At 34.0% G+C, this 13,838-nt stretch overlaps 1 protein-coding gene and 1 long non-coding RNA gene across 4 annotated transcripts in view; one reads left to right on the plus strand and one right to left on the minus strand.

The window, feature by feature from the left end:
• Window positions 1-13,838, minus strand: part of Scn9a (sodium voltage-gated channel alpha subunit 9) — an 86,138-nt gene that overhangs the window by 62,782 nt on the left and 9,518 nt on the right. For all 3 annotated transcript variants that reach the window (XM_058580151.1, XM_058580150.1, XM_046447200.2), the window contains exons 7-10: window positions 6,152-6,215; window positions 4,849-4,990; window positions 2,807-3,013; window positions 796-1,083 (exon numbers count right to left, since the gene is read on the minus strand). In XM_058580151.1, coding sequence (XP_058436134.1) covers window positions 796-1,083; window positions 2,807-3,013; window positions 4,849-4,990; window positions 6,152-6,215 — 701 coding nt within the window. The remainder of the gene's footprint in view (window positions 1-795; window positions 1,084-2,806; window positions 3,014-4,848; window positions 4,991-6,151; window positions 6,216-13,838) is intronic.
• Window positions 1-13,838, plus strand: part of LOC124094475 (uncharacterized) — a 60,452-nt gene that overhangs the window by 17,963 nt on the left and 28,651 nt on the right. The gene's annotated exons all lie outside the window — the stretch shown is intronic.

Genomic DNA, 13,838 nt, shown 5'->3' on the forward strand with positions numbered 1-13,838 from the left:
TGGAGGTTTATGCAGAATTGAAGGCAAGAGGGCCTGAGATATGATGGTTTCAGTAGAAAAATGAAAGAGGGAAAGAAAAATTCACCCAAGCAGAGTTAACAGACTGTGAAGTAATGGCTGATGAAGCTGTGGGGAGAGCATGTCAAAGGTGTCTACAGTTACAAACTGAGAGCTTGATAATCTGGTAATATCATAACCAGATGATTAAAGTGGTGAAAAAAGAGAAGCTAGTTAGTGATCAGTTTTAAAATCAACAAGTTATTTAAAAAAATAGACTAAATAGAACTATAAAAGTTAACCTATAATGTAAATAGTTTCTTCCTTTTTTCCGTGGTTCTCAGAAATATTTTGTTTAATAAAATTTGATTATTGCTGGGTATGGTGGTGTACTGTTGTAATCCTGGAGAGCTGGGAGGCTGAGGCAGGAGGATCACAAGTTCAAAGCAACACTGGGCAACTTGGTGAAACTCTGTCTCAAAATAAAAAGGGTTGGGGGTGTAGCTAAGTGGTAGAGGATCCCTGGGTTCAATCCCCAGCATAACAAAAAAAAATGAGATAGAGAAAAAGGAAAGAATATTAGATCACTAAAGAAGTTAAGACAATCAAAAATGAACAAGTTAGAAAGCTGAATGTCTGATTTCTTTCATAAATGTCCAGTGATAGATAGAACTTTACTTAAACATCCCAAATAAACCACTCAAATTCCTCTCCTCATGGCCCTTACTCCAGCACATAGCACTGTACTCCACCTCCCCATCCAGCTCTGATGACACAATCAAGCAGTTTGAGCACTACCTGATTAGGGGTGGACAGTCTCTTCTCATGTGTCCGTCTATGACCTTCCACACCAAGGTGGACACTTTTCCTTCTGATGCTCTCCTCTGATCCTGATTTGGACAGCTTCTCATCATCTCCTTTTTCCTCCCCACTGGAGAGCTTCTTTTGATTCTTTTTCCTTCTTCTGTTTCTTCTTTCTTTAGCACTTTTCGAGCTCAGTCTGGATGTTTCAGATGAACTCTCTGAGAGGCCCATAATTCTGCTTCGCCCGATACTTGTATATTCAGCTGCTGCCACTGCTATTGCCTGTTGGGCCCAGACATTACACGTGTGTCAACCACTTTCAAATTCTGCAGAAACAAAATTGCTTAGATGGGCACCTATACCCATCTATTTAATTGCACTGTGCATGTGACCGTGTTCCTGTATACTATGACCAGAAAGCTCACAAGGCATATACCTGCTTCTTCCACATTGTGGTAAAATTCCACGGTGCTTTGGAATTTAACTATGACATGCTATGAATTTGCTTACAGTATGCAAATTTAAACATTGCATGTCAAAATTTTACTATGCAATTAGGGTACCTAAATCTCACATAAACCATGTAATGAGGTAATGTGTTTATGTATCAGGTAGTTAACTACTCAACATTATCAGTAGAATCAGGCACTCTATAGTTTAGTGAGATTAAGTTATCTAAAAGCTGAAATGAATTATTAAAAATTAATAGTAGCTCAAGAGAATGGTAAGGTTGATGATTATTTTCTTTTAAGAGACTCCTAGAGGTTCCCTAGGAAGTACCTGGGATAACCCAGTTTCTGAATCAGCTCTTTATAAAGTTGGTTGTTAATAAAAAATTTAAAAAATTTTGTTTTTAAAAAATTGGGGAAAAGAGGTAAGTGAAAAACAGAAAAGTTCTCATAATCATGCCTCTCAAAAATAGGTGGTCTTAACATTTCATTCAGCCTTTTAAATATGTATATGGTTTTAAAATCGTGATTGTAACCTATTATTTAATTCACTGTTATTTTATAGCTTTTTTCCCTCATGATATAATTTTTTTTAATGTTTAATTTTGGGCTGAATAATACTCTTAAGGTACAAAAATATCATAATTCTCTTAACTGTGTTTTTAATTTTTAAATATTTCTGATTTTGATATTATTAAAATACTATGCTGTATACATTTGTATATCAAAGTTTCTCTGTATCACATATTGTTACCCTGTCCTAATAATCTTAGAATCCTTGAAGAACTTTAAATAGATAAAATCATCAAACAAGTTTCAATAATCTTACTCTACATTAGAAATTATATTTCTTTTAGTACATTCCTTCCCAGGTTTCTCTACTGAAGTACACCTTTGGAGAGAGCACTACAGAGGAATCCTCCAGAATCTGTGACTTTACCCTAAGTGACTAAAACCATTAGGACTTGTTAAATTTCAGTTTTTACCTTAAAAATCCCTGCAACATTACCAAAAAAACATTTTGGTGCACATTTTGATTTCTACCCCACAGATTATTAACATTAAAAGAATTTTTCTTAAACCTTTGCATATGATTGTTATTCTGGGGAAATGCATCCTTTAAAAATTTTGGGACTTTGCATTGCTGATAACAGTCTTAGAGGCAATCCTTAGAACAGGGAGTGAAATATGGAGAAGATGTCAATTTTAGCTCAGTCCAGAACTGATTCTTGCAACCACACTAGAAATAAGGATTTTATTTTCATATAGAAATTAATTAGGGGCTGGGGGTGTGCCTCAAGCGGTAGCGCACTCGCCTCTCATGCGTGTGGCCTGGGTTTGATCCTCAGCACCACATACAAACAAAGATGTTGTGTCCGCCGAAAACTAAAAAATAAATATTAAAAATTCTCTCTCTCTCTCTCTCTCTCTCTCTCTCTCTTAAAAAAATTAATTAAGAAAAATTTACCTGGAAAGGCTGAACTTAGACCAAGGACCTCTGTTGTTACCATTTGCATTTCTACTTTTAGGAAGAACCTTACACCAAATAACAATACCTCAGCTTCTTCTTGCTCTTTTTTGAGGCGATCCAACATCTGTTGAAATTCTAGCTCTTTTTGTTTTGCTTCTTCGATGTTTGCTTGGTTCTGTTCTTCATAGGCCATGGCAACCACAGCCAGGATCAAGTTTATTAGATAAAAGGAGCCCAGGAAAATCACCACAACAAAGAAGATCATGTAGGTTTTGCCAGCAGCACGCAGTGTCTAGGGAAAAGTAGAAATTAATGTATTAGTAAGACAAAGTGTTTTTTCAGTAAATTATTTTAACATGAATGGTATATTAGACATGGTAAATTGGGTGATTTTGCATAAATCATGTTATAAAAATATAAAAGATTAAAATTATATCTTTATGGAAAACAATCCGGATTAAAACAAATATAGAATATAGAAATATAGAAATTTAGAATATAGAATATAGAAATCTAATAGATCTAAAGATGAGTCTTAATTAAGTATAATTAATTATCTCATATTTCTCATGTCTGAAAATTATTTAAAAAATCAGCTCCTATGCTTACTTTTAAATTTTGAGAGTAGATAAAATTTAAGGTAGCTTTTATTGTTAAAATCCTATCTTTTCTTTCTTTAACATGTATTATTAATGGTAGTGTTTAATGTCAATACATGACAGGTCACTTTATTGAATAAATCTATCATAGGTATTTATTTTAATACCTAACATTCTTCTTAATAATTTAAAAATGCACTATACTTTTATCATATTTTACACTTTTTAATTAATTCAAAATGGAGAAACAGATATTAAATGAAAAAATGTCTCCCTCTCAAATTTCTGATGCCAAGTTAACTCAATTCCTTTTTCTAACAGTTTACTTTTATCAATTTATTCTCTCAAGTAAATTCCTAGTTGTAGATTTGTTAGGTCAAGTAGTATATTTATTTTACTCTTCATAGAAATTCCCATGTGAGCTTCTCAGTGGTCACTAGTGATATGAGAAAAAACCTATTTTACCTTACATACTAGAATTTGTCTCTCTTTTGATCTCCTTTAATATTTTTTTAAAAATTTTGTCATTCTGAGAGGCAAAAAATTACAAGTCACTATTGTGTTTCTTTGATTTTGAGTAAGGTGACCTCTTTTTGCATAGTTAAAAATATCAGAGCCAGGTACAGTGATGCACTCCTAGTCCCAATGACTCCAAAAGCTGAAGCAAAAGGAATGTTAGAGCCTAGAATTTCAAGGACAGTCTGGCAATATAGCAAGACCCCCATCTCAAAAAAAGAAAAAGAAAAAAGAAAAATCATTTGAAGTACTTTTTATTTCTTATGAAGTGTATTTTCATCATTTCTATATTTATTCATAATATTCTCAGAAATTAAATAAATATAAAACTGTCCAAAAAAATCTGTGGAAGTTCTGAGAAAAGAGATTTGTTGCTATTTATTTTACAGAATGATCATTTCAGTCTCCTTCCTTTGTGTTTGGCTGCTGATAATATATAAATAAGTGGCTAGAATCCACAACTCCAAGAGGTTCACCCTGAAGTAAGAGGAGATAAACATGTAAATGAACAATTTTAGTAGCAGAGACTGATGATTTCAAGTGAAGGCTATAAAAGAAGCCATTGGAGTCTAGAGGAGAGAGAAATGGACTTGGGAGAGGAAAATTTAGAGAAGGGAATTGGATCTCTAATTATAAATAGGAGTTCAAAAACTAAAACATGGTGGACACATGAGCAGAGGAGATTTCATGTGTTCAAGAACATCCCAAGCATGAGAGGAAAGAAGTGCATACAAGGAGTGGATTGAGAGAAGAATATAGAATGTTTTCTGCTGTTTTTCTGGGATTACATGGAAAAGATACCAAATATGCTTAGAAAAGATGAGAAAAATATAATTCAAGAGAAATCTGCTCTAATAGTGTTGAAAGTAAATTTTTTTTTAATTTTAGTAATAAACAGTAGAGTTTTTCTATTCTCAACTGAATTAAAGAAAAACTTGTATTATAAGACTGGTATACAATATACACTAGATTTTTATGTCATTCAAAAATGCACGTGTTTCTGGGCACCCACCTGTTGGTAAAGGTTTTCCCAGTAATCCTGGGTCATTAGCCGAAATAAGGCTAAGAAGGCCCAGCTGAAAGTGTCAAAGCTTGTGTAGCCATAATCAGGGTTTCTGCCAGCCTTCACACAGGAGTATCCCTCTGGACACTGACTATACGTGAAAAAGAATTTGACAGGTTAGAGTGTGTTCAGCATGCAAACCACAGCACACTTTACAAAAGTCACCTACCCAAGGTTTCTTTTATGGGGACAATATTGTGTGATGACTAAGAACATGTGATTTGGAATCTGGAATAACGTGAGTAAAAACCCCACCCTATTATTTACTAGTTGATGACTTTGCCAAAGTACCTAAATTCTCCAAGACAGAGTTCCCTCTTTCTGTGAAAACAGAATAATAGCACAGAACACAGAAAGGATAACACTGGTTTTAAATTTAACGAAGATACAGTGTGCAGAATACTTAGCCTACTTCCTGTACATAGAAAGCATTTAATAAATGGTGGCTGCCATTAGCAGCAGCAGCATCATTGGTGGCAAAATTTGGAAACTTTCACCAGATGTTATATAATAGTGCCTGGGTCAATAAAGATTGATGAAGGCCTTTTCCAAAACTGCTTCCCCTCAAATTATTCTTAGAATACATTAGAATCAATAATAGTTGAAATATATCAATTAAGTTCATAAAAAATTTGTAGCTTTAAGACTTTCTCCTTCTAAAATTGGTGGTTTGGCTTCCATGATGCCATAGTATACATATGTGTTCTGAGGTCTGGGGGGAGCAGCAACATCTTGTTTATTTATATGTTCTCAGTGTGCACAGTGACAGATGAAGAGCTATCTAGACAAAAGTAAGAGCAGCAACAAATGTCCTGCTGCAAAATGAAGTTGGCATATGCGTACAAAGAAGAAGTTCTTAAATTTTTTTTACCCAAGCCCATGGAATTCTTTTCTATAGAAAGACAAAAACACTGTACTTCATTACCCACAAGCTATGTTTAACTAGAGAATGAATAGAACCTTGGGGCTGTTAAGAAACATTGATTTTGTCACTCTTCTTTGAAGAAAGGCTTGAAACTATTCAACCCACTTTCCATGCGGTTATTGGGGAGTGATTCTTTTCTATTTACATAAAAATATAAAAATTGTATTTTGTTTTATTCAAGCATAGCTTTTAAGATTGCTTTCAGGAATATGCATTAATTATAAACATTGAAAGCAATATAAGAATCAAAGTTTCTGGTCAGTAAATTGAACATGTTTTTTCTTCTTTTGCAGCATTTAGACTAGAAACAAAACAAATATTACATACCCTGAATCTGTGCTGAAACCACAAAGGAGAGCATCTTTGGATCCCTCCAAGTAATAAAAATATTCTGTTTAGGAAGAATTTGAATAGAATGTTATAGAGTGTAAGCTTTAATCGTGATATAACAGGTAAATTAATAAATATAGACACACATACACATATCCAGTCTCAATCCCGAGCAATGAGTAACAATTTACTGATTATATTTTCATATATGCTCCCTCAAATATTTACTGTTAATTTCATATATGCCTGTCAGTGGATATGACAAAAAAGAATGCCAAATAACACTTAACAGATAAATAAATAAATATACATGGTACTTTCAGATAGTGATACAAGCTCTAAACAAAATAAATTAAGACCATGTGATGAGCTATGGTCAGGGAAGAGCTTTCTAAGGAGATGGCATTTGAACAGAGACCTAAATGTGACAAAGAAGCTGACAACGCAGAAAAGAGGCACAAAGGGTATAATGAAAGGTATGAAGTGGAAAATTTGCATTTATTTCTCCAAATCTTTCTCTCTACCCAAATGGGTAGGGAAAAGGCATGAGAAAAGGCTCTGAGGCCAAGATGAAATCAGTGTGTAAAAGAACCAGTAAGGGGGACCACTCAGGGACCAGATTGTGTAGCACTCTGCTTATCACAAAAAGGAGTAGGAGTTCGGATATTAAGTAAGATTGGAAGTGACAGAAGTGGGAAGGAGTGGTAGGAGAGTTCATTAACATTTTTCAAGTCTCTGTAGTTTCTTATAGGCAGTGAATCATAGACAAACAAGTAAAGAAACAGAGACCAACTAAATGACCATACTATGCCTACAACTGTGGATATACAGAGGAGGGATGGAAATATGCTGGACAGAACTGCTGATGGAGGGTGTGTGGGGTGCATGCAAGAGAGAGGACTTGGTGACATGGTGGTGCAGTTACTGAGATGAGGATCACTGGAGAAAAAGCTCTGTTTTAGCCATGCCTAGTTTGAGATGATCATTAAGAATTAAACTCTGTTTTTCAGGTAGGGAGTTTGATGAGAAGCTGGAGGCCACTAGAGCTGTCCAAAGTGCATCATCATCATCAAGGAGATGGTCTTCAAAGTCAGGGGGTTTAAGAGTTTATCCAGAGAGTAGGTGTAGAGGGGGAAGGGGAAGGAAGGGAAAGGAGGACCGGGTAGGGGAGGGAGAGGAAAAGGAAGGAGAGAAGGGAGCTCTTAATTGAGTCCAAAATACTGTAGAAGAGGCAAAGGATCAGCAAAGCAGTACTATAAATGAGCAAAATTTGTTTTTCTGAAATTATCTTATAGTTCATTCCCCAACCAATGTTTATTTGAGACCCACTCATTTCTAGGCATTGAAGCTCTAACAGTGAAATAAATGCAAATTTTCCACTTCATAACTTTCATGATACACTTTATGCCTAGTTTTTGGTAGTAAAGTATCTCCTATTGGCTTCAAAGCTTTGCCATCACTCCAAAATATTTATTCTTTTAAATAAGGGTCAAACTTCCTATTTAATTCAAGTTGAAGAAAAAAATGCTATTATGAAGGAACTTAGAGTAATACTGAAATTAAGACTTTGAAGTCAGATATTCTTGGATTTGAGTGTTGCTTCTATCCTTCCTATGAAAGCGAATTATCTTTAAGCCTTCAAGCCTTAGGTGCTGTAAAATGTGGTTGATGATACCTACTTTATAGAGTTGTTGAATAGTTTAAGAAGGATACAATATGTAAAGCAATATCAGAAAGCCACACATTCTATACTAGTCTTTCAAGGACAGGAACATTTATTACTAAACTGTTAATCCAGTTTCAGATAAGACTAATTGACTTACTCCTTATCACTGTTTTACTTATGCAAATTAAAGAGTAAAGCCTTTTAGTCTGAGATGGAAATTTAAGCCAGAATATGCATAAACAGCTTTTTTTTTTGGGGGGGGGTAGTTCTGTGCCTCAGGGTAGATGGGCCTAGAAGCATGAGGATAGGAGAATTTAAGATGCAGACTTGTCTTACATAAACTTCCAAAGCTTTTTACTGAGGAAGGAATACTTGGCATAATCTTTTAAGCTAATGGCTACTGTTCACCAATTGTGGAGAAGCTGCAATACAGGAATGGGCTTTAGAGCTACCTGTACTAGCAGGCTGCTAGGCTGCCATATTTGACTCGGTATAAGAATGATGAAAGGAGAAGCAATGCAGGTAGCTCACTCAGGTCTTGTAGAACACTTCACTATGACTTCTAAACAAGTAGACATGAAATTGTTAGAATAATTGGCCTCTGGAGAATTTAATTTTAGTATCTAAAGAAATGGGGAAAATGGAATGCAAAAAAAATCAAACTCTGTACACAAAAAGTAAGGATGATTTTGAAAGATAAAGACTGAATCATGACTCAATTAATTTCACTACTAGTCTACACTGAGAATTGAAAACATATGTCCACATAATAACTGGTACATGAATGTACATTATAGCCTCAAAAGGGAAAAATGTCTCTCAACTGCTAAATATAAACAAAATATAGTATATGCTCAAAATGAAATGTTAAAATGTAATAATAAAAAGAAATGAATTGTGAGGCTGGGATATAGCTCAGTTGGTAGAGAGCTTGCCTTATATGCACAAGGTCCTGGGTTCAATTCCTAGCACCACAGAAAACAAACAAACAATCCAAGAAATGAATTGTGGACTTGTGCTACAACATGGGTGAACTTTGAAACATGCTAGGTGAAAGAAAGGATAGCAAAAACCAAATATTGTTTGATTTCATCTGTGTTTAATGTACAGAGTAAGTAAATCCATGGAGATAGAACCCAGCTTAGTATTTTCCAGGGCCTAGAGGCAAAAGGGAATGGTGACTATGAATGGGTACTGGGTTTCTTTTGGGTAGATAAAAATATTTCACATTAGTGGTGAGGTTTGCACAATTCCATGAATGTGGTTGAAAAAGGAATTGTACATTTTAGAAAGGGGAATTTTATGGTACATGAATTATTTTCTCAAATCTATTTTAAGAAGACAATGTAATATAATAGCAAAGGTTGTAGAAATACATATGAGAAATAAGAGAGAATTATAAAACTTACTGTAACAAAAATCTAAAATTGTTATTTACTCTAGTGCAGATTTTATGGGAATATCCTATTAATTGCAGGATCAGTAGAGAAAAATGGCAAAACATATTCTATGGTTAGGTCTATCTGCCTTGCTTAGAAAAGCAGCTTGGAACAAATGTGTGCTTGGGCTTTGGGAGGTGGAGGGTATGTTTTCCTATCAAGAAGCAATAAGACAACTCCAAGAAAACTAGTGCAGAGGATCAGGCTGGGGTTGAAAGCCCCCAAATGATACTCTGCATTCTGTGAGATATAGTCCCACAGAGAAAAGAGGTATGGATGGAGACAAGGAAAAAAAACAAAAACAAAAACAGTAATAGTGAAGATCAGCATTGAGGTTTCTGCAAAAATTTTCTCTATTAAATGTCAAACACTGAGAAAATAGGAGCAACACAAATCCCATTTTAGCCCCATAGAACCACATTAATGTATGACACTGAAAATTTAGCTACAAACTGCAATTGAATCTTACTTTCATCTATAGCAGCAAGAAGGGTGTTTGATAAGCATTGAAGTAGATGGTAAGTAATATCAAGGGGAATCTATATATTGTACATTTTTAAACAAAAGTCTAGACAATGAGTTTATTTATTTGATAATGGATTTTTAAAAACACCTCTGAAAAGGTTTTGCTATAGGAACAAGAAAACAATATCGATTATATTCAGGCTTCCTATGTAGGTTGCCTTTACCATTATAACTCTTTGATTTCTTCAGTAATGCCAATTCACTTACCTCAGCACTTTGCATGATCTAGCAACTGACTCTTGAGTTCAGTTCTTTCCTTGTCCAGATTAAACCCATGGGCGCTCATTATCATCATTCCCTTAATAACCTCACCTTCTATGCATCTTTGTGTTTATCATGCTAACCTGGCAGAACCACAACCTACATATAATCTGGCACCTTTCTTTTTCATGTTTGCTCCCAAATGACTGAATATTGGTGGAGAAATTCTTCCAACCAAGTGAATTGATATATTTTGAATAGATGTTTTTTAATATCAAATTGGCAATCAAAATAATTTCAATTTTCCATTCCTTAATATGATCATACAGTTCATTTCCTCAAACCCTTTGTAGATTTCTCCTCTTCCTTTTGCACTCTTAGCCAATGATTACATTTTATATTTCCCTAGGGAAATAAAAGCCCTTGGGTTTGAACTTAATCACCTTTCAATAACTCTGCAGCCTACCCCACCATCTGTCTTTCTGCTTCAGCAGAGATCTTTCCTCAGCTCTGTTATTTTCTCAAGGCCTTGATTTTGCCTATCTTCCTGAATTAATCCATATATTAATACTCTTCCATTTATACTTCTAGAGAATTTACTGTCAAACCCATGTTTTTTTTTAAAAAAAATGCTAGCCATTGCCCCATTATTTAAATGCCCTTTACAATCAAATTTCTTGAAGTGTTGTCTATACATACTATCCTTTCTTATTTTCGACCTCTCATTCACCTCTGTCACTGTCTCAGTCTGACCTCGGGCCTCTGCAACTCCCCCATTTTTTTCATGCAATGCTCTGTTCACTTCCAGAGCAGAGTTAAGGTCACTAAGATTTAATAATTCTAATATATAAGTAGAATTACTAGAAATAGGAAGAAAACAACTCTATATGCAGGTATATGAGGAAGGTAAATTTTACTTTGGGTAGGGAAAAGCTATAAGATTGTGAGGCTGCTTTGTTTTGTTAAGGAAGTAAGAGTGTAATCTTTGTCCTGAAGTCAAGTGGCTGGTTATTTCAAAACAACAAAAGAGAAAAGTATAGAACAAATAACTGAAGGACTGTACCAAGGTCAGATGTGCTAGAGAAGATGAACTTTTGTGAAAGAAATTTTATATGTGATCTAGTTGGATAAGATTAAGAGAACTATTTTGTAAGTTTTTCTAAAAATTTTTTAGTATAAATATAAAAAGTACACTGATACAAAACTAGAATTTAGTTCTCTCTGTTAAAACAACTAAGTTTTCTTGGAGTTTTTGTCCATTCTTAATAAGAAATTAAAAAAAAATTCTTTATCTTTTAGGTAATTGATCTAGGAAACCAAGATTCTGTGTTTTACCAAGATAATTCTATGTTATCAATTGTTACTGTATTTATTAGTCTTTTGATAGCTTTAGAAAATTTGAGTCCTTGTTATTAAAAGACATAATATTTTTCTACAACTATGTGATTTTCGTATTTCCTTTTATTTCCTTTTGAAGTCTTTAAATTGTCACTATGATTAAATGAATGACTATTATTCATGTGATCTGTAATCTAGCAAGTGTTTTAGACCTCTTAATATTTTTGATAAACTTCTCAAAATCTAGTGATATATTAAATATTTCTATTGATTTCAAGTTAATTCTGGAATTTTTTCAATGGGCCCTTGGAACATATCAAGGGAGCTTTCTTCTTATGAAAATAAATACATTAAATTAGTTGGGATATATATATATATATATATATATATATATATATATATATACACATATATATATTAAATTATATGAAAAGTAATTTCAAATAGTAATGCTCAAACTTCTTTGAGTTATTTTTATGGATTTATTCTTAGTAATTTTTCAGAAATTGAATGAAATTCTTCAAAATCTGAGCACCTGATTTGGGGAAATAAAAGTTGTATTTAAAATAATGTAAACCCAGTGTTAAATGTGGTCTCATGCAGAGATGGATGCTTGGTCTTGGCTATGTCCTTAAAGCTTCCATACTTAAGAGTTTTGCATTCCATGACTCATGGAATAGTTAAGATGATTAAAAAAACATATGAAATAATTGCTTAGGTGACTGTTCTAAAATTGCTAAAATGAATTAAAGCCAATGTTTGGATTATCAAACCCATGAACTTGTTAAGACAATAAATAAAAACCTTGGGTGATACATTTCTGTCACCTATAGCATCATTTGAAAATTTATGAATGGATTTCTTCCAATTATCAACATAAATGTTGGGCATATGAAAGTTTATCCACATAGGAAGGTCAATGATGTAGCATAGCTAAAAAGTTTTTAGAAGGTATGTATTCTCCATGAGGCATTCCTAGAGAAATCTCCAGTGATAAGGAAAACTTATTTAACTCAGAAGGTTACAAAATAGTTAAACGAGATATAATAAACACAATGGCATTAGGGAAAACTGAGAGGACTGACTGGATTGTCTTGGCTAAAGGTGTCCCTATTGGTCTTGATAGAGGTGAGATCTACCTCTAGTGGATTAAAGCCTTATAAAATAATCACTTGAAGGTGTCTTCCCCTCATAGTACTACATGTATTTCCTGTTCTTAAATAGAATTTGAACTGATTCAACATTACAAGGCTGTTATGTGTAATTCCAAAGCAAAGTTTGACAACAGGGAATAAAAGCCCTTCGTGACACCAAGTGATGACAGGCAAACCCTTCATGAGTTAGAACCCAGAGACTGGATCTTTTCAAAGTAAAATAAAAGACGTTTGCCCTTGAGCCCTTTTGGAAGAGATCATACCAAGGTCTCCTCATCACCCCTACTGCAGCAAAATTTCATGGTTTCAATCTTGGACTCACATCTCTTAGCTCAAGAGGACCCTACTGTACATCCATTTGAGACCTGAAGATAAAACTAACCTTTTGAGATTCCTTCTCAGAAGCAGGTAACAACCTAGATGTGGAAAGTTTTCTTGAGATGAATCCAGACTTTTCTTTTCTGTCATCATGAAAACTTTGCCCATTTCCTCTTTTTCCTGTGCTTACTTTCTGTTTATGCTTGGCCAGATAATGTCATAATTAAGACTTCATAATCAACAGCTTTTGTAGTGAATCTACCTAAATGTTGGATATGTCATGTAAAACCTAAATCCTTACATGAGCTTAAAAAATTTTCTAGTTCACCCTTTAACAAATTTCACTTGTATTCCAAGTGTGACTATTTGTTCAAATTGCACTTTTAGTCCTTTTTAATAAATTTTCATATTCTTGTATTCAGATTCTTTGTGTAAATATGAAAATAGCTAAAATCTATAGTGAAGAATATACAGCTAAATTATACAAGAAATTAAGTAAGAAAAGCAACAAAGAGAACTTGAAAGTTTGTAAACAAATTTATAAATCTAATCCCTTAATTGATGGTAGCCTCCAACCATGCAACAATTAAATAATGGAGCCTTTGATAAATATCACTAGGTCTTGCCTACTGCTGACTCCTAATGTTCAATGCACCCACAGGGAACAGTCTCTTGTGCTCTTCAGAACATTTTTATCTGTGGAAGATTTAATGCTATCATGATCATTTAACCATATGCCAAGGCAACTTCCTGTCTCAATAAGTCACAAATAAGGGGCTAATGTGGGTTATTATGAATTCTAATGTTAGCACTGTCAAGTCATAATCAATTGCAAAGTAAACATTGTTCTTCACTCCTAATTTGCACTATGGATTAAACAGGAAATTTCCAGTAGGCATAAATCCCTCAAAATGGGCATCTTTTAGTAGAACATTCCTTTCCTGGTTTGACATAAATGTAAATAAGGTTATGATTTTAAATCAGTCTCAAACATTAACTATTATAACTGACTCTTGAAAAGACTACAGTTGCCCAGCAAACTT

The sequence above is a fragment of the Marmota monax genome, unplaced genomic scaffold (assembly GCF_021218885.2).
Source record: "Marmota monax isolate L192 unplaced genomic scaffold, Marmota_monax_Labrador192_F-V1.1 WCK01_AAM20220418_F8-fsc00007, whole genome shotgun sequence".
In the NCBI taxonomy this organism is placed as follows: domain Eukaryota; kingdom Metazoa; phylum Chordata; class Mammalia; order Rodentia; family Sciuridae; genus Marmota; species Marmota monax.